Source organism: Platichthys flesus, chromosome 23 (assembly GCF_949316205.1).
Source record: "Platichthys flesus chromosome 23, fPlaFle2.1, whole genome shotgun sequence".
Classification (NCBI taxonomy): domain Eukaryota; kingdom Metazoa; phylum Chordata; class Actinopteri; order Pleuronectiformes; family Pleuronectidae; genus Platichthys; species Platichthys flesus.
In genome coordinates, this window is record NC_084967.1 from 4,818,679 (window position 1) to 4,846,658 (window position 27,980).

The 27,980-nt window shown below is 45.4% G+C and overlaps 1 protein-coding gene across 2 annotated transcripts; it reads left to right on the forward strand.

Moving 5' to 3' along the window:
* Positions 1 to 256: 256 nt before the first annotated feature.
* Positions 257 to 27,213, forward strand: gas2l3 (growth arrest-specific 2 like 3). Of its 2 annotated transcripts, none has more exons than XM_062383304.1 (9): positions 257 to 378; positions 12,763 to 12,815; positions 18,716 to 18,902; positions 20,096 to 20,205; positions 20,825 to 20,966; positions 22,068 to 22,131; positions 22,222 to 22,363; positions 23,847 to 23,951; positions 25,039 to 27,213. In XM_062383304.1, the coding sequence occupies exons 2-9, from the start codon at positions 12,792 to 12,794 to the stop codon at positions 26,410 to 26,412; spliced, it is 2,148 nt and encodes a 715-aa protein (XP_062239288.1). In that variant the 5' UTR covers positions 257 to 378; positions 12,763 to 12,791; the 3' UTR covers positions 26,413 to 27,213. The 2 variants fall into 2 exon arrangements, with proteins under 2 accessions (XP_062239288.1, XP_062239287.1); XM_062383303.1 differs by lacking the exon at positions 257 to 378 and adding an exon at positions 10,780 to 10,939.
* The last annotated feature ends 767 nt before the right edge of the window (positions 27,214 to 27,980 follow it).

The window sequence follows — 27,980 nt, forward strand, 5'->3', positions numbered from 1 at the left end:
AAAGAGAAAACAGGAAAGTATTCGAAAACAATCACAGTTTTTTATTTGTCAGGTCTTCTCAATCACCAGTTACAGTGACGGTTTAGAGCTGTATGCGAGCACTTCCTAAGAAGTTTATTGTTATTATTATGAATGGGTTTTCATCATTTAGTAAAATGACACTCAGGTGAAAACCGCGACTCCGCCCCCCACCAGCCGAAGCCGTGCTGTGATTGGCTGGTTCGAACAGCGCTTCTCACACACATCAGCGGAGAAGCGCATGAGTCAAACTCCTCTCAGTCGATCAGGAGGAGCAACTCAAGTTTTCCTCGAGGAAAAACGGACTCAAACTACCACAACACTTTCTGCCTGAAGACTTTTACACCTCCAACATTTCCGGTAAGTCACAAACCGATGGTTTTCTTTATGTTCATCTTTATCTCAGAGGGGACGAAACGGGGAAAGTTTGTCCAGGAGAGAGCGAGAGAGCGAGAGAGAGAGAGAGCAGATTCATTCTCCACTAAATCCATGAGGGAGCCTCGTGGAAGCTGGAAACATGGTTCCCAAAGAAAATACACAAACAGTAGCAAATTCTGTGCTTAGAATAATTGTGAAATAGATTGAAAGTCCCATCAGATATTGAGAATAGTGAAGACAAGCTACCAGAAGTTTAAACAGAGTGCTGTATCTAAAGTATGAGGAAGTTAAGAGGGATATTTTTATTGTTTCTCCCGTCATATATTCATCTTCCTGCCTGTCTGAAGCTTCTAACTAGCACCATTCACTGGTTTATGATTTCCTTGACTTGCTTAATTGTTTACTAAACGTGTCACACCTTTTCACGTGTGTCTAGGGTGCAGTTGCAGTTTAAACCAGTCCACAGTCCCTTCACTGGGCAGATTTCACTGTTGCATAGTGACACTTTCATTGACTTTGACGGGTAGTAAGAGTGAACCAAAACCACAGCTCCCAGTCAGTGACCCTTGATCAGCAAGTGAGAGTCAATGGGTAAGAGGATCAGTGGTTTACTGGTGCTGCACATATGCGACGAAGGCTAGGTCTGCTCAGGGTGATGCATGGTGGTAATAATGTGAGGCTGTGGCAGATGATGATGAGGATGATGATGACATAGGGTTACGTGGATGTTTGTGTTTGACGTGGCTTCATTGGGAAGAGCAGAAGAGAGGTGAGGGTTGTGGGTGAAACTTCCCTTTTTGGACAGGCTTGTTTCCTGCTGCTGCCCCTGTTGTGGCAGGACACACACTCCGGAGGGACACATTCTTATGAAGTCCTCCTGTACAGGGGGAACATCCCTGGTTTCCTGTCGGAGGAAGAGAGATGAAGCAAAGGCTCAGCAGGTGCTTCCTGCAGAAAGGGATTTCACCAGGGAACCACCATCTCCACTCTGGTTATGAGGATTTTAATGGATTGTTTTACAATGGCCAGAATTTATCTCTTGACCTTTTGATTTGTGCGTGATAATCAGGAAGGATGCCCATTTTGTTTAACTTCATCCATTATATGCAAAATTTAGAACCAGGCTATTTATTATCACGTTTGTTTGTAAAGAACATTTAAACCAACCAGAGTTGCACAAAAACCCTTAATACTAGTGTATAAGAAAACTTTTAAAAGCTTGAGAAAACATGTGAGCTCATTGTCGCATCTTACCTTTCCAATTGGATGTGATTGTAACTTGTGACTTAAAGGAAAACATGTTTATCTTTCACCCTTCACGGGCTCTTCCTAATGAACAATCCTATCATTGTGTTGTCCCCCACACTCATTGCTTACAATCAACCTCGCATCCAGTAATTTCCAGCGTCTCTATCCTGGCCTGGAGGACAATTAGCTGATGGGTGGGCTGTGACCCCTCTGGCTTGAGCCGCTCCGGTCCCTGATAAATGGAGCTGCATCGTATTACATCACAGTCAGAGTCAGTGATCAGGTCAACGCACTTCTGGTATCATGGCAACCTTTCAAGTCCGTTGAAGCTGTATGTGAACACAAAAACCTGTTGTGTTTCTTGATGCTATGACACTGAGCAGTTCTGTTCCCGCTGTTAATTCTCTTACTCGCCCCAAATGAAATCTCGTTAGTCTGAACTTTCTCTAATCGCAAAGTCACAACAAATCAGCGTAACCTGTTTTCTAACCAGAGCTAAGTGCCCACTGGGAAACACATTCACCAGTGTTGGATTTTTTTTACACTTCTAGTTTACTTCAGTCAACTGGTTTGATCTCATATTGAACAGAATGGTAAATATGCGATACATCTAGATAGAAGTATCATTGGTGATTTTTACTATCTTAGCCTTTTATAAAATGTTAGTGTCAGGGTCCTGTTAACAGCTCGATGAGCTTCCCCCAAGTGGTCAAATATTTATTGACTTCAATTTAGTGATCAAAACAAAAGCTGTTTTTAAAAATGGACATAGTAAAGTCGATGCATAAGTGCCTGAAACCGGTACTCCCTCGAATGGCCTATTTCTCATTTGATTTATAATGTCAGTAAACATTTTCCTAAGTCTATTAAGGTCTCTGTTGCTGGTTTCAAGTTTTCTGCAATACAGCATGATGTCCATTTAGTAAATTATGGTTCTATATAGAGTAAAATAGACGACGATGGTTGACAGCTAGTATCGTCCAATGGGGGCAGGTCACAGGTGAAGGTGGGCATGCAGTGTCTCTCCCCTCTCAGCTAGGCTCAACCCCCGCTCGTCCAAATATGGTAACCTCTGGTTACGCAAAATCAACATGGACAAAATGCCAAACTCAGGGCTTCAAAGCGTTAGGTCACAAACCAACGGGTGACATCACGGTGGGTTTCCACTTGGGTCAAACCCTCTAAACAGTTTCTAATTGTAAATTGTAGCTATTTAGATGATTGAGATGATACAATGATTATTTACATAAAGCCAGTGCAGCTCTGTTTGGATAGTTGTATTTGACCATATCACATAAGCAGGAAATGATACATGGTAATCAATAGATGTTGTCAGCAGGAGGAAACGTCATGTTGTTGATATAGTGTTGTTTTCCAGTTGAGAATATTGGCCTTGGAACAGAAAAGTCTGTTCCTGAGAGGGATGGCACTTACTAAAGTTCTATCTAATTGCTGTGACTGCTTATGAACCCCTGTGACTTTCTGTTGGAAAAGTTTCCCACCATGGTTCAGACCAACAGCAACAAACTTAACGGTTAACAGTGCATCACCGTGTGTCAGGCGAAGCCCTTAATGAGAACGTGCACACGTGAGTAGCAACCTCAATTTCAGCAATCTTCATAATCGCCATCTGCTTGATCTTTGGCATCAGGCCTGGCGTTTTTCGGAGTGGCCAAGGCCCCGAAAGATGTTGGGACACGCGCTCACACACACACACACACAAACAACCCTAACCCCCGTCTCATTCTGCTCCTGTAAGCTGCACCCTCAATAAATGAGGGCTAATCCAAGATTTCATTATCATCTCCATTGTGTCCACACGACGCATCGCACGCCCATATGTCCCCACGTGCATTTTTAACTCATTAAGTATTCTTTGTCTCATCTACTGTTTAGTGTTTGTGTGTGTGTGTGTGTGTGTGGAGCTGTTATTGTTTAGGTGGATACATGTAGTTCCTGTAAATAGTCACAGAAGTGTTACCGTCATGCTTTATTCATATTGTGGACGGTATCAGTAAAAAAATATATCTGCAATTAAATTTGAATGTTACTGCAATGTAGATTAGACTGCCAAATTCAATACTTAGTATTACTTACTACTCAGTCACTTGTTTGAGATATCGGTCCTTTAACAAAGTAGTAGTATCCTAAATGTTGAAGTCTCACTGGTGAAACTTCTGTAGTTGTCCATTAAACCAGTTCTGGTCGAGCTGCTGGACTCTAAAGCATATGGCACAACGACTGTGTTGATGAACCAGTTGAACTCAACTTATCTCAGTCATGTGAACTGTGTCTGCAGACCAGCTCATGTCACAGATTTGTTTTATTTCTTAGGATTGGGTACAGTTTCCAGTAACTACTGAGTAAGCGTAAAACACAAGAGAACAAATATATAAGTGAAAAATATATACACTTTAAACTGCATAACAGATTTGGGCAGATAGAAAATGGAGACGGTTAGCTCCTGACACATTCCCATATATTTGCCTGGCCCCTGATTTTTCAGTGTGTGGCAGGACTGACCTTTAGACACTTTACCTGGATCAGTCTGAGCTGAAGCAGGTGCTGTGATGGTGTCCTGCATGGGATGGGACTGCTCCTATTATCTATTCATCAATTAATGCACAAGTTTAAACATGTGAAAACGGCTTTATTCAAACATTGTAGAAATCAACTTCTCATGTGGAGGCTTGTTTATTAAAAGTCTGATTCATATACCTGATAGCAGGGAGAGTAAAGTCACAAGTTGTTTATATTCACTGATATTGTCACATCTCATCAGCACAGCTCCAGCTCCGTGTGGATTGAGCCCCTCTGTTTTCCACTGTATTGTGACTTTAAAGTGTATCGATAAAACCCTCCTGCAAACAGTCTCCTATGGAACTATGAGTTTGTTTATGTAAGGGCCCGTGTTCCTCCCACCATGTCTTAGCACCGCTGAGGCTGATTAAGGTGAAAGGTGCCCCACGTTTTAAATCCCACCCCCTGCCCCCTGCCCCCTCCCTATCACCTACACAAATACACTAACCAGGGTTATTATGTGACAAAACAACCTGACTAATTAGGTTGAGCTCCCTGGCCCCTTGACCTTTCTCATCTCTTTGGCCCCTGAAGAGTGGGGAAGGGGCAAAGTGGCTGTTTGGGCCCCACAGGCTTATCTGAACTGACCCTGATACAAACCTGCTACAGGACCACGCTGGTGTCAACTGCCTGGACATGGTTCACTTCGGTTTGTTGGTTAAAAAAAAATCCTTCATTATTAGCAAAAGTTATTGTGAGCCGACTGATTAAATGTCACACTGCACATTTCATAGGTAAGGATAATACAATTAAATGCTAAAGTTAAATGTTGACTGGAAAGAAGAAGCTCAGCTATGCTTCACATACTGTTTGTAAATATACAGCAGTAGACGTTAGGACACCCTGGAAATCGGGAGTTTTGGCAGCTAGAAAGATGGCACCTCGGAAACCAAAAGGTCTCTCTAACCGTCAGTTTCCCGGCCTCACTCTGTCAACAGTTATTACGTCCCAGTTCATTCAAGGAGTGAATGAACACATGAAGTGATGCATTATGGGTTGACCATTAGCTGCGAGGTCATTCTAAATTACAGCTGATGTAAGATCGACGATCAAGTTGTCTTTGTGTGGTCACGCATTTCAAACGGCCAGTCTGTGTGGCGACTGAAGTAGTGATGTCATGCAGTAGGTTTGTGAGTGTGTGAGTGTGTGTGTGTGTGTGTGTGAGGTCAGCAGAAACATTGGGCATCATGCCAGACCTGCTGCCGCTTAAAGGATGCTGTGTGTGTTGGGCACCGCTGATTGACTCAGCCGACTGACATCATGCAGAGTGGAAATTAAAAAAATGGGAAATACTTGCTTAAAGTGATGGATCAGGCTTCACAGACACTGCAGCACCAAGATGGAATACTCGTATGAGAGAACTGGTTTGTTACTGTTCGTGTAGTGACGTTATGTTTCGCGAAGATACGTTTCCACATGTAGGTCACTGGGACCCAGTAGACTCCAAACAGCTCATGTGATGAGTCACATGAGTACATTAAACACTCCATTCATCCATGTCTAAACAGCTGATGCTGGAAGTGTGGTGAGGAATTGCCTGTCATCGAAAGATGGGATGATCAGAGTCATCGTTGGGATATTCTGTTTTAAAAAGTATTTCTTATAAAATTGTATCCGTAGATGTTGTGTTTGAAACCTTGAAGTTTTACATCCTATTTGTTTTAACTGCCAGCGACGACTGGTTTTGTTTGCTTATGAGAATAAACATGTTATCACAAGCATTTCATCTTAATTTCAATACAAAGACATCATTGTGTCTGACAAATTTTGTTGGGTGTAGTCTCCCATTCGAGTGGTCGTTTGTTCGGTCGATCGTCTGACCAGGTTCTCATTTGTCGGACAACCACTGGTGTTGCATTCATTAGGAGAAAGGCGCTAAATCAATAACCAGGATACCAGGATTAATCCATTCTTATTGACGGTGGGAGGAACAGCCCTGTGAAATAGGGGGTGTTGCCCAAATAAACAGCCTATATTTTGTCATGCTCTAAAACAGTCGAGATAAAGGTGGGAAGTTGTTGTGCACAACGTATTGTGGGTAAATACGTGCCTGATTGTATCTTCTGTTTGTTTGATGTCTCGACTTGAAGGAAGATCTTGTTTGGCATCTCACATGCGAGAGGTCTTTATCCGTAGACACCCATGGGTTCTTTTTGCCGACCTGGAATCAGCCTCAATCGGTTCCTCTCTTCATCACGGTTATGGAGAGCTGGGCGGGAGGCCTGATCCTGAGTCAGCACCGAGGGGCTTTCAGATCCCAGAGCAGGCCTGGTGGTGTGTAGTGAGCCGTGGATTAGCATCAACAAATCAAAATGGGATTGGCAGGTGGGTCCTACCCATTCAAGCCTTTAAGATGGGCTTTACTCCCACTGTCTCACCTCTAAGGACAGACCTCTCCAACAAGGACAACCGGATGGAGGCCAAGAAATGTTTTAATCCTTTTTAAATGAGTAGTAGTCTTTTTTTTTTTTTTAACCATGGAAACCCTTGAAGAACAAGCTTGTACAGGCCCACAGAGCACTGAACTGCTTTAGAAAGTAAAGGGTTATTATCACGCGGAGCTCACTTGTTCAGCCGCCTATTGAAGTATATTTACTTTTTTCATTCTCCCACCACTGAATGGATTTCCCTCTCGGCACAGTGCAGCCAGGCCCCATCTGTAACAAAAAGGGGGAGGCCAGGCTCTAAATGAAACGCTCCTCCGACAGGGTAATTAAGACCAGACACAAAGGGCTCAGCAGGAAGGAGTTTAATAGAGGAGGAGTTGGTATTCCCTCGGGAGAGGCCGTTTCCAGCAGAACCGCTTTGGACTGCAGGGAGCTGGAAGGGCACAGGAGGTTCAGTGGCCCTCGGAGATGGCCCACGGCCACTTCACATCACGGGTACTGGGGACACAAGCACAAAAGATGTAACTCACCCGTTTCTGCCTGCTCATGTTATCGAATTCAATCACTAAAAATAGAGCCATGCTCTTTTTCACATCAAAACACACATTTGACCCTTCAGGTGTAAAATCTAATGTTTAAGAAGCGGTGGATTTAATCGTGGAGCAGTATTGATCTGAACGGCCACATTAAAACATGGATGGAAAAGCCTCCCATCGGAGAGATGTTGTGACACCTTCAATGTAAGGAGATAATGGCAAACTGCAAGAAACCATCCACGTTTTTTTGTAAAAATGAAAAGTGAAGGGAGTAGCTGAGAGTTAAAGACAGAGAAAGCGCTTGAGAGCCAAGTTCTCTCTCATCTCCTTAGTCGTCCAAAAAGTGCCGGACTGTTTGTTTCAGGGGGCTTCACAAATTGCCGGACGCAGTTCTCCCCAGGCATCGCTTGATTATCCAATAAAAGCACTTCAACTGACACCTAGAGGCTCCGTCATGTGCAGTTTGATGAACAGTGCAGCCAAAGATTTTCACTTTTGGAAGTTGTTTCAGTGATAACATTGGGCTGAAGCAACGCCCATGTATTAGAGCCACTGAAAGACATGTGCAGTAGAAATGTTGGTTGCACAACAGAGGAGGGAAAGCTGTGTGGAACACATGCTGTCTTTATCATGTGCTCCAGTTGCTCCAACCTTCAGGGAAATGAATAATGAAGTAAAGCAATTCTTCTGGAGATTCCCACAAAGTAAAAAAAAACAACACGATTGAGCTCCGAAAAACTTTATTTTAATGCCGTTTACTGTTTCTATTCACTCCACATACATGATCCATGTAGCGGAAAATCTGAGTGACATCACCACTTGAACCTTCTACTTTTAACTCATTATATAATGTGTTCTCATTTCATTTTTGCACTTATGCACGGGTGCGTGCATGTACTGCCGGATGCGCTGCAGGCTGCATGGGTGCACCGCAGTGTGTTGTGATGACGACTTGTTGTGGAGGTGGATGCGCTCAGCTGTCTGGAATAGCCCTGATCCTCTTATATGATTACCGGCTGGGACGAGAGCGAGATGGAGAGAGGAGCGACCTGCATGGGGAACACACGCGGGCAGATGTCTCACCCCCACCCTCAAAACACACACACAGACAGCATCCATGTTTGGCCCGGGCTACAGGGAAGTTCGGACTAGATCTTTAATAGGGTAAAAGTTAATTATACACCTAATATGTGCATGGATAAAGGAAATTCCACTCATTCGTTTGGCACCCTTTCCTGGCAGGAAGTAAATTATTTGTTATGCCCTGTGCAGAGGAAAAAAAGGAGCAAAGTTGACTTAATTAGCTGTCACAGTTTGTTTATATCTATCCCTATGAGTAAGTGAAATGTTCTATTAAAAGATGTGTTTCAAATGATATATATCTTTGTGGGTACACAAAGTCCAATCAACAGTCATCACATCGTAACATCTCTGCCTGCACGTGGATGAGCGTCCCCACAGGGCCAAACACCACATGTTTTTTAAATTATTTTGAATTTCAGCTGCTACCACTGTCCCACTCGGTGTTACACAACACACAACCAGGGACCGGTTCAGACTGCATCTAACACTGCAATGTTCTTTTTTAAATATTGCACACGAAATGCCAGCTGATGTTAAAGTGATCGGGTCCACTGAGTCTGGAAATAGCAGTTCTCCCGAGGGGATATGACCCAAAACAAAGCCTTTATGTTACTCACGACAAGAAATACAGGTTAGGTAAGGCAAACATGAGAAGGGTCTTTTGTGTCCCGGGTTTCAGTGCCTCATTAGCTCAGTTAATCCGTACGGGGGTTTAGAAATATAGGAATGGCACACGTGCACCTGAGGAAAAGCTAATGCTTGGGCAATGTTGAGTTCTGTAATTATTTTTGGAATGTTCCAAATTTGCACACTGCTCTGGTTGCAGAAATGCCTCAAAATTACATTGTTCTCATCATGTACAACTTGTTCCTCACGATGCAAGATGATCCGCAAAGAGGCTCAGCTGCATATTTGGACCCTTAGAGCATGATCTCAAGTCTTCTGGGCGGAAATCTGATTTACTGAAAGAGCGGAAGAACATGCATGTTACGGACAAACGATAGAATAGTGCCGGCATTGTCGGACATTCTTCCTCTGGTTGACCCGTGGGGAATTTGCGTGGTCGCAGTCAGTGTCGCAGTGTCGAGCCGTGAACTTTCCTACTGACCACTCCCAAGTCCACAACAACTGTGAGACATGTTTTGTCCTCGCCTCTCTGTTTTTGGCTGCGACTCTCTCCCCCCTCCTCTGTGTTTGACATTTGACTGTGTCTGAAAGCCTTTGGTCCCTGTAGGGAGTCTGTTCTCTCCAGGGTCTGCCGGGGCCCCAGATGCACACAACTGGAGTCCAGAGCCAAAGATTTGCCCTTTGGTCCCTCGTTGCTGAGTGGGACCCTTGACGAACGCCTACATGCTGAAAAGAAACAGAGCCTTTCTGCATTGTTCCTCTCTTCCAAAACCCTAAATGTCCTCATTCTGTCAGCGGCTCTGCTCTTTCAGATTTGTAACCTTGAGGACTTTTCCCAACAATACTTGAAAAAAACGTCAATGACCCTTGAATTCTTTTCAGACTTGATCAAGACCGATCAAGCTTTGAGCTAGAAAGTTCTCGAGGTAATCCATCATCTGTCCTTTACAAATCAAGAGTTATTCTCCAGAATTTCAGATCCGATTTCTTAAAACTGACTGAAATTTCAAAAGGAAGCTTGTTGTGGTTTCATCGGTTTGAGTTTGAATTATTGTCTAGAGCTAAACATCGGTCCGGTGAAGATTTCAGGGTTTTACTCCCTTTTGTCTTCCGTCTTGTGCGTGAATCTTTGCCTCACAGCGCTTTTAATTGTATTTTGCATTCTCTGATTCTGGAAACATACTTTGCAGGTGTTGATTGATGGATGCGCCAAAGATGCTGGGGGTCAACCTGCCTTGTGTGAATAGCACATCTCAGTCAAACGACACTGTAGTTCAGATAACAGAGCTGGTTGAGACAGCTGTGGAAGGCCAACATCTGTGCATGTGGCTCAGCGGCATGACGTCATGTGTTCTGTTGTTTGTTACTTGGACTTTGCGCGCTCAAAGTAATTCCCTCTCTACGTGCACGCCCCGGCCAAATCTTTCACAACATGCTAAACTTGACAACTTCAAAAACGCACCAAAGTACGAAGCCATTGTCTTTTTTTGTTTTTCCTTTTTCCTACCCATGACATTCTGCTGCCCATTGGTTCAAGGGCTGTTGTGGTGAGCGTTGGAGGGGGGTGGGGGGGGTTAAAAAGGAAGTGGAGGTACCCCCAACCCTCCACCTCATCTCCTCTAACCATCCCATCTCATTCTGTTTCATCGCATCCTGATTGGGGAGTTCCTGGTTTGGTTTCTGGATCTGGGGATGAGAAGACGTGTGTTTGTGTGTGTGTGCGATGTGGGGAGGGTGGCAAGCTAAAAAAAAAACAATGGAGGCTTTGTGAGAGGGTACCGTTGTGACAGAATTGTTGGGGGGGGTCGGCAGAGCTTAGCGGAGCGTAGCCACTTCATTAGTCAGGATTCTCCTTTTGCACCTCCTCCTCCTGCTCCCTCCCTCCCTCCTCCCTGTCATTCTCTCGCTGCCTCTCCCTCCCCGCTCACTCGTGGAACCACAGAGGCAGGAGCCGCTCTGGCTGGACAGTGCTGAAGAGCAGCGTAAAGTGGGGGGTTTGGGCTTACCAGTGGCGAGGATGCGCTCTTGAGGCTGATCCCAGTTGTTCCCTCGCTCTCTACCGCACTGTTATTGTTCTCCGAGGTAAGTCGTCTCGTGTTGTCATCCTTCCCGTGTCCCCTGTCCCATCCTTGGCCGCTGACTTGGCATCTTCTCCCATCCCAGCTGCAGATCTGGTGTCGGATGACTGCACACAGCTCTCTGTGCCTTTTGATGAGCAGCTGAGGATGTGATTTTCCTTTTTTTTTGTGTGCGTGGTTCTGAGGGCAGTTGTGGCTCAGAATGCTCCTCGCTCTGTGCGTGTTGACATCGGTGGAAACCACCAGAACATTTTTACAGCAGTGCAGAAGTTTCACCGACCCACCTTGGCTCAGCATTGATGTTTGTGTATGGTGTGACTGAGGGGGACTGGGGGCGGGGGGTCTCCAGCGGCAGACTATTGCCTCAGCTGTGTTGAGCAAATGATCAGTGTTATTAGGATCTAGGCGCTTGTGATTACTTTCTCCCCCCACCCGCCGTCCTCTCTTTGTCAAACGCACACCCTCGGGGACAGTTGAGAGTCGGGGGGGGGTAATCCTTCACATCCTGTGTGGGACAGGCCAGTGAGGAGCACTCGCACTAACCTCATCGCTTCCTCGTGAGAAAGTCTGATTTACTCAAACTCACTCTGTCCAGCAAAAACAAAATCCTCCCTTCTTCTTTTTTTACCCAGGAGGCTGTTTGATACATCCTGTGTGCCTGATCGCAGCTTATATCCTGTTTAACAGGCTGTTATTCATTACATGGTATTCATTTCAATACCCTGCAAAATTTGAATGTATTCCTTGTAAACTTGATTACATGCTCATGACACAGTAAATTTGACAAAAAACGGAAGTGACTGACTTTTCCGTGCTGGAATCGGAAGCTTCTTTTTTCAATGAGAATCAGTGTGACAGTAATAGAAATATATTAGATTTAGAATAGAAGAGACACATGAAATTTGTTTAGAGACTGATGAGATAATCATGGTTGAATGAGGCTTAAAAGTCACTGTGTGGATCCAGTTAATCTTGCGGGTCATTCTCTTGGCTTTGTCATGACCCGAGTCAGCAGGCTCCAGTGTGTGGCTGGATGGGGAACGGAATTGGTTGTATTTGAATCATTGAATTTTTTATTTAGCCATGTGGAATCTGTCAATTTAATGTTATTGCAGCTGAGTTTTCACTCAATATATTTGTCTGAATTTTGTATTGGGATGCATTTAAAAATTGGTCAGAAGGAGATTTATATTATATATTCATAAATCCCACAAGGGATGCAGCCCATTAGGCAGCATAATTTACAGCATAAAATACCACAATGGGGAATAAAAGAATAGACAATGAAATGTGCTCCATGCATGATATCCCCTGCGTTTGCTTTGTCTTACTTCCGCTGTCCAGTCGGCGTGTTGAGTAACAATCTAGACCTTTTTAAAGATTAGGCTTAACTAGTGCTTGTGTCCAGTTTCAGAAATCTACCCACCAGTACATAGAAAGCTTGACAGCTAAACTATATCTAGTTAGTTGTCTTGTTCTGGTTTTAAAATTAGTCATGAACTGTAACTATTTCCTGGCGAGCTGCAGTTTATTTATTTGACCATTGTTCCTGTGGAGGTTGTCATTGGGATCTCCAGGGTGATGATACGACTCACGGTAGTCACCAGTCTCAGGAGAGGAGAGATTCTCGAGCACTGTAACTACTCTGTTTCCCCCCGCTGAGTCATTATGAGTTCCTTCCATAAGACTCCGCTTGAAAATTGTAATTGATTATCTCATGAACCGTATCAAGTCATCTATTTGTTATAATTTCAACAAAGTGCCTCTTGCATAATCAGATATCATGTGCAACTTGTATTCAGAAAGTCCTCTCTCGTCTCTCCACAGGATGAAGAAGTGAATCAGTCATCGCAGTCATGGCTGTCCAGACCGGCATCCAGGTGAGTTCCTCCCCGTCTACGCTGCACGAGGCGCACTGTGATTGGTTGGGGAGGGTCATGTAGTCCACCAAGCTGGAGATCAACGTGGCCGAATCAGTGTTTGGTTAGCAGATGTTGTTTTTCATGAATCATGACACCGTTTGGATTTCATCACCCTTTGCACGTTCACACCCACGTTTTGGATTTGAGGCATGTGCAGCTGGATGTCATCACAAAGTTTGAAATCTCTACATCCCATCAGGGCTGAACCTGACTTCGAATCCTCATTACAGCGCCCCCTTTAGGCCAGTCAGCACCATTCTTAGTGTGCAAGCAATAAATCCCCTCAACAGTCTGTGTGCCAAATTGAAGAAAAACTTCCCCGACATTACCAGAGTTATTCGGATTAAATAAAGAACCGCAGGCATGTGTCTCACACTCGGCAGCTGGGAAGGGCCCACCTGTGTTCCAGCACGCCGCCTCGTCGTTGTTGTGCATGTCTGACGTTCCACTGCCGAGACCCTGAGGAGTTCCTCCTCTCCACATTTTTTTAGGGGGAGAGGGTGGAATGTGAAACACTCTTTCCTCCCAGTCCCCTCCCAGCAACGAAGTGCGAGCCATCCCCAACATCCAAAACAACAAACGCATCGCGTTGCAGATTTGTCACATGGCAGAACTTTGTCATCTGCTTTGGATGATCCTGGCCGCCCCCACCCACCCTTCAGGGAGACTGTGGATATGCAAAATATGTATCTCAGGGCCGTGCACGTAGCATGTGGCAGGAAACCTGTCACTCATTCTGATAAGTCATCGAGGTTGTAAAGAGATTCCACCGAAGTTGGTGATGGACTGTGAAACGTCAGACGTATCAGATTTGAATGTTATTTTCATATTTGAAAAAAGTGTTCCTGTCTTCTTTTACAAGTTTAGACGTGTTTTAATATAAGCGCAGCTCCTTAGCATTAAATAACAAATATTCAATAGTATAATTCAATATATTTCTAATTAACATTTTCTGTGGGGAGAAAATGTACTAAAATAGTCCGACACAGAGTTGAGAGTAGAGCCTGACCGCTCTGGATATATATGAGGCTATGTTACCGATATTGGGGAGTAAAGTATTTTTGTTTTTGTTTCATCAATAGATGTATAAAGTTCTATATTTAAAAATAATGAAAATTATTCCTAAATTGCTATCAAACCCTTCTCTCGAAGATATGTAATTGATGCTTGATAACCAAAAACCTTATTAGAAATAAATCTATGAATTAAAAAGCTAATAAAACCAAATATAGATTTGAAATAAGAAAATAAACATTCTTTTTTTTCTTTTTTTTTCTGCAATGTATATTCTGTAAAATATACATTTTAATTTCAGCAAAAATAAATGCTTAAAGTCTCATTGGACAATAAATTAGACTGGCTCTAACTAATTAATATTTATTTAAAGCACAGACAACAAAAGACAAAAACTAGTTTGGTATATCTTGTTATCGATAGTCTCCCTGTGAGGATATTGATCCTGTAGATCTGAACTGTACTGATGCTGCAGTGACTTCCACAGCTCCGCTCAGAGCTTCGCTGCCCATGTAGAGCACGGTCACATCCAATAAACTGGTCCCACTCCCAACACTCTGTGCAGCCATGTTGAAAACAAAGGCCCTCAGGGAAGAGTTGGTGGCATATGTGCACTTTTTTTATGCAACACAGCTTTTAGTTAAAGTTAAGGCATAGAAAGCCAGAACCTGTGTCTAATCAGGGTCGTGCAGGTGTAAGGTAAGTCTGTTGAAAGTCGGGACCAAGTGTCATTTCTTTTTTACATAGTTTATATTTGATCTGGTTAGTTTTGATTTTGCATTTATAATAGTGGAATAAAGGATTTTGTGTTAGACTTCAAACTATCCTGCAAAACTCGACAACTCTGTTTATCTAAAGTGAGGCTTCTGCATCTTTTTTCTCTTCTTCTGTTTACGTCTCAACTTCCTGGACTTGGTCAAGAAGTCCTGAACTATCCAAAGACAGTTTGATCTGGACAGAGACCGCCTTTTTGGGTCAGACTTAATCCATTGGTCAGGTGCACATTTCACAGCTGTTAATTGGTCTAACCTAAAAAGTCTGAAGGTCTGGACTCTGGACCAAACCAACAGGGTAGGTGTGAAAGTGGCTGGGATGTGTGCAGGGGCTAGGGAGCGTTGTTGCCTGCTTGTGGAGCATCTTCATGTTTAAGTCCAAACTCATATCACTGTGCAGAAGATATGTTCAGGGGTCTCTTTTGAACTGAAGAGAAGAACTGGACAGAATGGAGCACAACCATGAAAACCTCCAGAGAGACCCACAGGAGGAAACACACACACAAACACATTGATTTACCAGTGATGTCTTGGAGGAGCAGTGCTCCCACCGTCCATCGGCACATTCTTCATTAATGCCAAGGCGACATGAGGATCACGGAGGAGCTCTGTTAGCCTTTGAATAGAGAGATATGACCGTGTTAGTTCAGCCTGACCAAAACCAAACAGCCCCCGACTCAGGGATGATCCTCAAGGGTCAAAGGTCAAGAGACAGAGCATGGGAAGGTTTGAAAAACTGGATTGGCTCAAGAAAATTGAAAGATGGTTCCTTTTTAAAATGTAATGAAGAAGCCGTTTGGTAAAGCTTGAGATGTAACACTTGACAAAGCTTTTGTGTTTCTCCACTTCTCTGGCTTGTTTACAGGCTTCATATACATGAGTCACTGACTTTGTGTGAAAGATGGCGTCCTGACAATGAAAACAAATGATAGTCATGAGGAATAGCTTACATAATGAGGGGAAGGAAAATACACAAGAAAAGGAAAATACAGATGAAAGTCTTTTTCCTTTTTGTTTCTGTGTGTATCCACTTCTCCCCGGGACCTTCCTGCCATTGACCATTGTTTCAGGGGACTTTGGCCTCCCTTCGCCATAAGTGGCTCGTGTTAAGAGCATCAGATCCAACTGCTTTAAAAAAATCTCAGTTTCTCCGCTGGATTACCTCTGTGGACATTCCTGCTCCCAGCGAGGACAGAGGTGGTGTAAGAAAAGGGAGATTAAGTGCGAACGCCCCCGCTACTCGGGTCAATGCTGATTGTCGTTTACATCGTTAGCGTGCTGTGTAAAACACTGAAGGCTCTCTGTGAACCTGTGTTTCAGTCAGGTGACACAGTACGAGGTGGGATTAACCGCCCCCCCGCTCCGTCAGTCCGTCCTGGTCTCTAATCGCAGCGGTGTCTTTTACGTAACTTGTGAACGTTGCACTACGCTGCCTTATTTTCTAATTGGCCGGATAACGAGGAAAGGCAACATATGTCGTGGGGCTCCCGAGCACTGCAGGCCGCCGCCCTCCTGAACCGGGTTATGTGATATACACTGGTGTGTTGTTGTTGGATTGCTCTTTTGATGTGAGATGATCTTTTTTCAGTTTAGAAGATCAGGTGCTTTTTTAGTTTTTTTTAACCACTGTTTACCACTTCTGTGTGTGTGTGTGTGTGTCTGTGTCTCTGTGTGTGTGTGTGCGTCCCCAAGTCTCACATCTGATGTGGTCCCACAAAACTGATGACGTCTTCTCTGATGTCTGATCTGAGTGTTTGTTTGTCTTGACCCTACTGTAAGCGCTTGAGGGCTGCTGGTGTCACCAACAATGAATTTAGTTGAATCACAACAACAAGTCAAAGTTGATTAAGAGTTGTGCGCTAAAGGAGCATTCCACCGATTACACACATGAAGTGTACTTTACTGATCGCAAGGAGTTAATACTCTGAATGTCGTCTTTTGTGTTTGTGGAGGCAGGTTTTCCAAAATGAACAAAACTTAACAAATGACAAAGTTAAACTGCACGATGGGAAATGTGAGAACAAGTCACCTGGGAGCTTGACCCATATGAGGAAATAAAAAAAGTAGGGTTTCTGCATTGTTTCGAATTTTTAGAAGTAAAAAGTTCCAGGTTCCATTTAGAAGACGTCATTAAATCTTTCTTTATTTCAATTAACATGATTTGGGTTATATGTTTTTCAGTTTAACCCAAAAACAGTATTAATTACTATGAGTAAAAAGAAAACTCAAAATTCAATAGAGAAAATGAATGCACATCTTTTAAACACTGATGATCGTTATGAATATCTAAAAATAAATAATAATAATACTACACTACAATTTATCATGACACCCTTTCCAACTGCCAAAGCTTTTTTTCTGCACTGTTGATTCTATAGAATAGTTTTCATATCCGCGAACATAAACACTGATACCAATAAGTCTGAGAAAGGCTCATCGGACGATTTTTATCAGCCCAGCGATCAAGCTCAACATTTTTTGTGTTTTGTGAAAAACTACCATGAAATTCTTTGACTCTTTGCTTAAGTTTATATTTTAAAGTGGCAGGTTTTAGATTGAAGGTTAAAAGTCACGGCCAAATAATCGTAATAAATTAAGAATCACTGTCACTTATGTAGATCGTCATAAACTTGTTTACTTAGCTTTTTGTTGCTATAATTCCTTAACCCAGCCACCACCACTGTGTGAGCACGGCTAAACAGTCCAATATCACACTAATATCATATATCCAGCACACACACACACAAACACACACACACTGCTGTTGGTGCAGCCTGGGGCATCAGCATCAGTACATCACTGTACAAACGGCCCCTTTGTTGACTGTCTCTGAAGTTTCCTGTTTGTACGCAGAAGCATTGCGATGAATTTCCAGGCGTCTATGAGACTCAGCCTTGTCCAAAGCACAATACCCCCAGTGACGCCCCTCAGCCCAGCGGAAGCAGAGTCCTTTCATTTATCGCTCGATGACATGTGACGGACACAAAGATTAAAGCCTGTATCTTAAACAGATGTTAACAAACTGGAACGGGCGGAGGAGGGAGGGGGGGATCATAAGGGAGTTATGTAATGTCTGGACGAGTCGTCGATCACATCTGCTGCTGGTTTCTAGATAGCTCCTCCTGCTGTCTGGGAACAATAAGAAAAAAAAATTGAAAATACAACAACAAATCCACCAGATGCTTGTGTTTTTCTGTATCTGTTTAGATGTTTGAGAGACACTAGTTCCACACTAGGCTCATTTTAAATCCAGATTAAAATGCCTCACATTAAGAGTTTGCTATTAATTTATAAATTGGAAAACCCCAAAATGATTTTGTCTCCTCGAGCTGAAAGACTTGGTGAAGAGTCAGTGTTAGAGACAGTGCAGGGCTCTGAGAGAGAGGAGAGACAGGAAGGAAGTGTGTGTGTGTGTGTGACAGTAGAGATGGATATGATGGGACATCGTGGTCCAGATCCAGGATCAGCGGCTCGCTCCAGGCACCGGGCCCCAGACTGTGGAGCAGCGCTGGACACGTGAGCAGTCGAGTGCAGCGGCTCTGAACTGACTCGGTTTTCATTGGATTTGAAGCAAAAGAAAAGAAACGTAGCAGTGCACATTGGGGGACAAAGCTGAGTGTGTGTGTGTGTGTGGTATTGAAATGGAGTAAAGTACAGTGGTTACCTGGAAGTGGGTGAACTCCAGCTGAGAGTAGAGAGGAAGTGTGCTACAACGGCAGACCTGATACTTCTTCTGTGCATGGATGGGTCGTATCTCCCGCAGTGTGAGACTGAGTGGGAACTAGAGTACGATAATGCTTGATGTGTCGGCTTATAGACGAGAAACTGCTAACCTAAATTTAGGGTTAGAGTCAATCTGTAGTGTGGTCACTCCGAAATACATTCTATAGGTTTTTCCCTCCCCTGATTTCAAACAATCAACCCTGAGTCCCAAAGCAACTTTTACAATCCTAAGCACCGTGAATGAGGGAGTCCCTTATCCAGTGGATCCCAAACTAGGGGACGTAGGGAACGTTGTTTCTCTAAACATGGCGGGGATTTAATCCTCCTCTCTCTTCCTCTCCTCTCCAGGTGTGGTTCGGCGAGAAGTTTGACGCCCCCCTGCTGAGCCCCCGGAGCCCTCGCAGCCCGTTGGCGCAGCGGCACGGCCCCGGCCTCACGGACGTCTTCCAGTATGACCAGTGGCTGGCAGTGCGGCACGAGGCCAACCTGGTGCCCATGCAGGAGGATCTGGCCATCTGGCTCACCGGCATGCTGGGTAAGTGCCGCGTACCACCTGAGATCATTTCGGGGGTTGTTGGGCAAGTAGTCGTTGAAAGACACTTGACGTATGTTTCTCTTCTGAGGCTGTAATAACCAAAGCATCATGGGAAACCAAACTTATGAATCCACAGTAGACAAATGCATGCAAAGAGTTTCCCCCTCGAGGCGAGGGAAATAGCACAGCACAATTGACATCGGTCTCCCATGTAATTGGATTTTGATGCTGCTGTTTCCAGCCGGATGTCAGTGAACCACATAAAAAGGAGGGGGGGGGGGGGACGAAACCCCTCATTTCATCTGCCTCTGCCATTATACTCACATCTTTTGTCCCATGTGACACAATGGAGCCGCGAGGAAATCGAAGCTGACTCTATTGTCGGCTTCTGAAACTGTTCTTGTAAAAAGCACGACATGTAGTTTTTTCCCTCACGAGGAATGTGGGCAGGTAGCGAAATTCGACGTGTGTAATTGGCCGTGACCGCGATGACCTGCATCCCACGTTCTGATAGGTTTTGACTGAGTGCTGCAGAAACAGGTGGCGCGCCGCGGGTCGAGTTTCGGGTTGTTGTGCGGGAAAATAAACTTCCGAGGAACGATCTCTGTCGCTTAGTGTTATGGCCGCTGTGGAATTTGTTCCCAGCGTGAATCAAGTCGGACCCAGTGGCCTTTGTTGAGCTTCCTATGGGCGGTGATTTACAATAAGGGGTCGTGGGACCGCTGTGAGTCCTTGGGGAGTTTGTAGCATCGCGGAGTGTTTTACTCCCCTCTAGTCCTACAACAAAAGACACCGCAGTATTTCAAAAAACAGCTAAAAGAGTGAAGAAGAATGTTTTTTGCCTCCCCCTAGGAGATAGTGTTTTCTTTGGCCTTTCTGTCTGTCCGTTATTTAGCAGTTTAACTTTAAGACAACTGGATGGATTACCACTATGGTTGTTTGAAGCATGTGGTCTGGCTCAGGGGAGAACCCATGGTGTCGATCCAGGACATCCTTTTTCCATTTTTCTTAATTATTTAGAGATTTTGAAGTTTTCACCGATTTCCTGGGAATTAATTCATGGATCTAGATGAGAAAAGCAGAGATATGCGCTCTTCTGACTGCTTGTTCTAGCTGCATTCATTTCATGTATTTCATTATCGTTTCCAGTCGATGTTGTAAAACTTCCGCTGCGCTCTCGTCTGTTTCTCCAGGGGAGGAGGTGCGAGCAGAGTTTTTCATGGAGGAGCTGAACAACGGCGTGAAGCTGTGCCAGCTAATCGGCGTGCTGCAGACCAAGATCTGCCCCTCCGCGCTCGGCAAGGTGAGTCAGACGCCAGCGACGAGAATAGCTCCGGACACCTGGTTCAAAGGGCAGCTTTCATGCTCGCACGTGGGGGGGGGGCGTTTGGGGTGAAAGAGAGCGAGGGAGAGAGAGAGAGAGAGAGCTGTGCAGGTCAGTGTGGACGAATCCCTGCTGGAATTAAGGATTGAAGATGTTTTCTGTAAAATCATTGGTGTTATTTGTTCTTATAAGACATGACAGTACTGCACACATCTGGCTTGACACCTGTCAGCAAAGGTGACTCATCGAAATCCAGACAGAAAAGGCAGCTAGAAGCAGTGATTACCTGAAATGACACAATCACTTAATGAAACTAAATGATAAATCCACTACTCTATAGAGGGTGTCTGCACATTAACTCAGTTTAAGGACTAGAATTTGTATATTTTTATAAAAGAACATTAAATCTCCTTTGATTTAATGTTCTTTTATTGTACTTTTATCTGTTTTGTGTCATTGCAATACTCAACATTACTCAAGATTTGCTAATTTTGCTTTTTAAAATACTTAATAAAGGCACAATGGAAATCCAGTTTATTTCTCTCGCTCTTATTGATACCACAGTAATTGTTAATGATGTGTGTGTTTCTCCTGACAGCTGTTCCCCACGAGGAAGGTGGCGTGTAAGCGCGACGCCTCCCCGGGTTCCTTCTTCGCCCGCGACAACACGGCTAACTTCCTGGCCTGGTGTCGACACATCGGAGTGGAGGAGACGTACCTGTTCGAGTCCGAGGGCCTCGGTGAGCACGGCAACATGAAGAGCTATATAAACATTTTGAATTCGATTTTATCTTCCAAATAAGACGTTCAAATCGAAACAACTGTTACTTTCTCTTCATTATTACTCAACATTATGCAACTACTCCACTTTAAATAACAGCTTCACGATCATTGTGAGTTGTTAATAATGGGGCCTCTTTCATTCTCACTTGTATGTAACTTTGGGGGGGGGGCTCTTAAAACAGTTATCAGTTCACTAGAGCAAGCAGAAATCCCACTTTAATCGTCTGGTGAATCTTTTATTCCATGAAATTTAAAATGCGGCCACGTGTCCAAATCGGTGTCTTGCACCTGTCATGTCAAGCTTTTGAATTCCCCCAAAAAATGGAAATGGAATCATGATGAGTTTTCCTGCCCTGGCCACTGTCACATTACTGAATACCTTTTTCAGTACCGATAGGAAAAAAACACTCCTAAGCTTTTATGACTGTGCCGAGTGTCAGTCAAAAATTAGTCCACCATGCAAGTAAAAGTTGTGTCCTGCGCTCAATCTGAAGGAATGCTGAACATTTTTACAAGGACGTGCCTGCAGGTCGGTACACAACACCCCACGGCATATTTATCTAAACTGTGGGACGATCAGACGAGAGGGTGAGACAGACGAGACGTCGGCTCTAAGCTCATAATAACTCCGTAGATTAAGCCCGACTTGTTAATGGTTTAATCGGATCTGTTGTGGGTAGAATCCCCTCGAGTTCTGTGTATGGGGGGGGGGGATCACTTCATTACTGCTAATGGCTCTGCAAGGAAAAAAACAGACTTGGAAAGAAAGCCCTACGCCTGTGGATTAGAGATCAGCACCAGTGCTTGTACAGAAACAGAATGTCCCGTTCTTGTATATGTTTATATATTGTTTGTTTAATGTATGTAAGTTGAGTGGTTTTAAAGTTGCACTGCTTCCCCCACAGCTCTGTGATATTCTGCGTGAATCATCCAAACTCTCCTCGGGGAATAATTAACTTTATCTTGTGTGCTCATAACGTCCCCGTGTTGTTTTTGTAATTTATTTATTTAACACGTGTCCCACCTCATCTAAAAGCTGAATCTCTTTTCTGCCCCAGTGCTGCACAAGGAGCCTCGGCAGGTGTGTCTCTGTCTGCTGGAGATCGGCCGCGTCGTCTCCAAGTGAGTCTGCCGGCGCACAGGAAGGCGTTTGAAATACTAACAGCAGCAACCTCAGTGTCAACGTTGCATTTTAAACTCTGTGCTCCTCAGGTACGGCGTGGAGCCCCCGGTGCTCGTCAAGCTGGAGAAGGAGATCGAGCTGGAGGAGACGCTGCTGCGGACGGAGGAGCCGCCGCCGGCCGTCAAGACCTTCAGCGTGTGCTGCCAGCACGGCGGCCTCTACCAGCCCGGGGTGAGTTCTCACTGTGAACAGGACATGAGCTCCAGCAGGTTTTCCTTAGCCGTGCATTTATTCAAAAGAAAACCGAATATGAGACCACCTGGAGGCAGGAAGTGAGCGCAGACGCTTGTCATAGTCATGCTGTTAGACCCCGTTTGTCTATTCTCAGGTTTGAACACAAGTGGTTCAGCTGTACACTCGTGATCGAATCTCTCGGGGCGGATGTTAAAACCACAAAAACAATGACCCCCCCTCCCCCTCGCCATCACCACGTATCAGGGTTCCTACCGTCATATAAAACCTGGAAAAGTCAGGTAAAAAAAAGAAAATCCCCAAAGTTTTGGAAAAGTCACAGATTTTTTGTTATCATATCTTCATGTCGTTCATTTACGCTGAGTTTTAAATAATTCATATGCTTTTAAAGAAATGCGCTCAAAATATAAGCAGGCATACTTGGGTTTGTGTCATTTAAGGTATACTGTACTCCTCGGAATTCTCATTGTTAGTTTAAGTACTACATTTTGTCCCTTTTTCGCGTATACACCGAGATTTCACAAAAATTTTAGTTCATGGAAATTTGGTTTAAAGTTATTGAAAATTCATGGAAAAGTCATGGAAACCCATTGGTCAAGTGTATGAACCCGGTCATATGCAAAGGCAGCTGATCACGTTGGCGTCACGCAGGTGCTGCATGTGTGACCCAGTTGAGGCCGAGCTAAGATGGCGGCAGCAGGCAGTGGTTCCTGCTGCTTCACTGCCACCCCCACAGGGCACGTGACGCACCGCGGCTGCCGACCACGTGACGCCGTGTGACTTGCCGCCGCACGTGACCTCCGGGCCGCTCGTCACTCAGCCATAAGCGTGCGCCGCCGCGACCGACTGTGGTTTGAACACTTTTTAAACTCAAACTGATGTGGTGGGGGGGGCTGGGGCTGGGGCTATGTGGGTTAGTCCCTCGTCCTGCTCGGTGGGTAAAACGTGGCTCGCGCTCCGTCAGGGTTGGGGGTTTTATTCCCAGAGGAGACAGCTGGGCTAAAAATAACTGCCCTCACTGAAGCGGAAGGCGGTTTGGGCAAAAGCAAACTCGTATATTTGTTCACAAACGTATTTGCACTTTAACACGTAAGCAGCTTATACAACAAATGCTGTTCATATCAGTTATTTTTAGTCCCGTGTGGCCTCATCACCCTGTCAGTTGCATTTCTTTGCCTGACTCAGTGGGTGTAATTACATTAATGCTCACATTTACAACAGCAGGCGCTCTGTCCCCGAGTGCCGGGCCTCGTTCTCCAGTCATCTGAGGTGACTTATATAAAACGCTGGCGTCTTTAATCACGGCCGTGCGCAAAACAGAAAACTGCCAGAGGACGGAGATGGCGCCTTTTTAAGATAGTCAGATGGCATATGTTTATGATCGTGGTCATTATGGCTGCCAGTGGGTTAATGAATGAGCTGTGATGTGGCGTCCTTACGGGTTTCTGTTTGTGCTTTGTAGGAGCACGGCATGGACGACCCGCCCTGCAACTGCTCCAACAGGGTTTCTATTGAGTACCTGTCTGAGGGACGCTACAGACTGGGGGACAAGACCATCTTTATCAGGGTGAGAGCTGCACACGCACACGCACGCACACACGCACACACATGCACACACATGCACACACACGCACACACACGCACACACACACAAACACACGCACACACACACAAACACACACACACACACACACACACACACACACACACACACACACACACACACACACACACACACAGAGAGACAGAGAGAGATGGACAAACAAAAGTAAGTGGAAGTAAAAAGTACAAATAAATAGACAGAAATGTATGCTAGTAATAGTACCACATTCACTCAAGTAAAAGTAATACAAAATTTGCTATTTAATATACTCAAAGTATTGAAAGAAAAACTACTTGCAGAGTACATGGTCTCTGCAGCTGCAGGCGTGCTTTGCTTTCAGAAAACTCACTGCACATTCCTGTGTTTTGGGCGAGTAACTTTGACAAGAGGGCAGATGGGAGGGGCTGGGATGTGTCAGTTTCATATTTTAATATATTTATTTTTAGCAGGCGTTGCTTCTCCAGGGATTACCAACCCCAGCTTTAATTGCAGTGACCATGTGAATGTGCTTCACTACATTTTGACCCTCGTCTGATATTGAATTTTAATTTCCGCTCAATATCTATTTTAAGAAGAAGTCGCGAAAGAAACTGTACTGAACCAATATTGACTTTAAAATCCACAGATAATGTTTGAAATACGGAAAACCTATAACATCAGTATCGTGGCGTCTGATGGAATTGGCAGTGGTACGTGCACGAGTTGTAGTGTGTACGGCTATAAATACTGTTTATATCCTATTAAAGTGCGTAGTAGGATGCTCACTGTCAACACAGGCTCCTGCCAGTTTGTGTGTGTGTGTCTCTGAGAGAGGTCTTCCATGACTTTACCCGCAGCTGTGATTGGACACATGCAAGCTTGTTACCCAATTGTGGCTCTTGGAGTCGGACGATTACGTCATGGTTAGTGGTGCACTGGGCCCGGGTCCAGGAGAGAGCTCGTTTGCAGCTCTGCACAGAACATGTAGAGAGTGTCCAGGAATGTGTCGCATAGATTTGTCAAGACTTGTGTTAAATGTTCCCTCATTGGATGATGTGTTCCTTCTCCTCAGATGCTTCATGGTAAACACGTGATGGTGCGTGTGGGCGGCGGCTGGGACACGCTGCGTGGTTTCCTGACCAAGTACGACCCTCTGCGGGTGCTGCAGTTCACCACCCTGGAGCAGAAGATCCTGGCGTTTCAGAAGGGCCCCCCCGGACTGGGAGGCCACCACGGCAACGCAGCTCCCCCTCCTCCACCTCCTGACATGGACCCCCTCGCCGCCGTCAACGACCTCATCTCCTCCTCGTCCTCCTCCTCTTCCTCCTCCGCCTCCTCGTCTTCCTCCTCCTCTGGCTCGGCCTGCAAGCAGACGCCTGCGGGTCAGTTGGGTCGGCTCCACGCCTCCTCTCCGGCCTGCACGCCCACGCTGCCCAGGAGAGGTGCTGCGACGGCGGCCAAGAAGAACCTCCAGATGACGCCCTCCTCCCCGAGGAAGCCCACCCAGCTGCCCCTGCCCATCGTCTCCAAAGGCTCCTCCTCTTTGCCCTCCACGCCTGTGGGGAGCTCCGCCAAACTGTCTCCCAGTTTGGGGTGTCAGGGAGCGCACGTTCACCGCAGAGCTCTGACTCCAACATCAGCTCCATCATCTGTCGCCACTGATCCAACTCCCGCCTCCAAGCTGAAGCTCAGGCCGTCGCCTCGCGGTACTGCCGCTCAGCCCAGGAGCCCCGTCTGCCCGGAGCCATCCTCCAAACTCCCCAAACCCTCCAGTCCCTGCGCCTCCCCCACCACCACTGTGCCTCGCCCCGTCACTGCACCAGCACGGGCCCCCACCCCGAAAGATGCCCGCCCCCCAACGGGCGCCAGCCAGCGCTCTCGCCTTGCACAGCGCCGCCCCGGCTCCCCGGCCTCACGCCTCCGACTAGAGGCCGCCAGGCGAGCGCGGACGGCCACGCGAGCCGCAGCTGCAACGAGCTCCAGAGCGGCGACGCCACAGTCCAACACCCCCTCAAGCTCACGGGCAGCCTCCCCGGCGCTGCCAAAACCCACCAGCTCCCTGCCAAAGGACAAAGAGGCCAAAGCCAAGGGGCCGGCCCCCACCAAGGCTGCCGCCCCTCCACGAGGTACCGCTGCTGTCCCCGGGCGGGTCCCAGGGGGCGCCACCGGCCCCTTTCCCACCAGCAAAGCAAATCAGAAAACACCAGCCACATCTCAGACAGCCGGCCGAAAACAAGCCGCCGCCGCGACGACTAACCCCACCCACACAAAGTCAACTCTAAAAGCCGAACCTCCTACCGGACGAGCCGTGGCCCCGCCGAAATCCAGCCCCAACGTGAGAGCCGCCAAGGCCGAGCCCGGCGTCGGCACGAAGACCCCACAGTGCAAGGCCAAGAGGGACGAGCCTTATTTTGAAATGAACAATAGGAGGCGGCAGAGGACGTAAGACGGCGTCCTGGGAAAGACTTTGCCAAAACCACAAGGCTGCTGACACGGCTCCTCCTCACAAACCAGCACTTGGTGGAGCTCGGACTCTTCGAGCAAACGGATAAATTAACGTTTGTCAATAATTGTCGTTACAAAGTTTATCTCTTATTAATTGGTCTTGGTTGATGATTCTTTGGTGTTATTTAATAGTCTTTTATTTTTCTAATCCAAAAGGGTCAAAGATGTAATTTGTTTGTTTCTGATGACGAATTAATTGTCTTTTCTTGCTTTTCATTCTTTTCATTCTTTTCTTTCTATTAATTCTTTTTTCTTTCTTTTCTTTCTTTTATATGATCCCGATAAAACACGACAACTTGCACAATGTTTACATTTCCACCTGCGTTACACGCGTACAGCCGTTACATTTTATTTGTGTGACTTTTAAACAACAACAACAGACGTTCGTAGAATATTCACCTCAGCGTTTTTTATTCAGCGAGGCCACAGGACACAGCCATGACGCACTTAGGTGAACCTTTTATTGCGGTGTTTTCTCCATGTTACCAAACTTGTTGTTTTTTTGTGACACAACTGGAACACAAATCCTTATTTTCTCCTTCGCCAGTGAGAACAGGCTTTCCACTGGTGGGGGGGTCAGTTACACTTTTTTTTAAATGACAATATCCTGGTGGTGACGTTTGTCCCGATGGCGCCGAGTGACGCGTCATCGGGAAGCGGTCCTCTCCTGTCATGTGCCTTCATCAGAAACCCCTCTCTCTTGTTTCTGAGCGGCATTAGAATGTATTAGACGATGTTTAGGGCGAGGGGTGGGTGGGGGTGGGGGTGGGGGGGATTTGTGGTGGGTGGGTGGGTGGGTCCGGGGTGTTTCATGGTTGTAAGTGATGAAAATTGCACAGTGTGTACGAGCACTCATGACTCTCCAGTTTCTCCGAAGCTTCAGATGAACTACTGATCAGACGCCTCTTCTTCTTCTTTTCTTCTTTTAACCCTCACGCGGCCGCTCAGAGGCCCAACTCATTTAAAAGCAGAATCTACTCGGTGTAGACTTTTTATATGGTTTCTAAATGTGTGGGTGTGTGTGTGAGTTAAATAAATCTAGTTTTCTATGTGGTGTGTGTGCGTGGGTGCGTATGTGTGTGTGTGTATACAGTACATTATCAATGAGGCTTTGTTTTTTCTTATTTGGCACTTTACTCTGTGTTCTGTCACATTTTTTAATGTTGATTCTGTCGATTGTGTCTCTTGTTCCTTTCTGTCGTTTTGATTAATAAATGGACAAGTGTGTTAAACAGGAAATCATCTCGGCCCTGCTGTCTTTGTCTCATGAAACACATTCTTTCTTTTGTCCTGTCCATGTTGCACGCTGCTCTAATTGTTTTTGAGGATTTTTCTGCTCTAAAGCCTTAAAAACTGATCAAGGTCATCAAAAGTGCTCAAAGAAAAAACACAATAGCGGAAATTAGCTAATGAAACAAAACCAGAAAGAACTCCTATACATTAACATAAATATAAAGCCAAAAAGTGCATTACATTTATAAAATAGATGCAGAGGATCTATTATAAAAT

Excerpts from the sequence above, each read along its gene's own strand:
- gas2l3 (XM_062383304.1), top strand. The coding sequence starts at position 12,792 with ATGGCTGTCCAGACCGGCATCCAG. Across the intron at positions 12,816-18,715 it reads CTGTCCAGACCGGCATCCAG|GTGTGGTTCGGCGAGAAGTT; the intron begins GTGAGTTCCTCC and ends TCTCCTCTCCAG. Across the intron at positions 20,206-20,824 it reads GCCCCTCCGCGCTCGGCAAG|CTGTTCCCCACGAGGAAGGT; the intron begins GTGAGTCAGACG and ends TTCTCCTGACAG.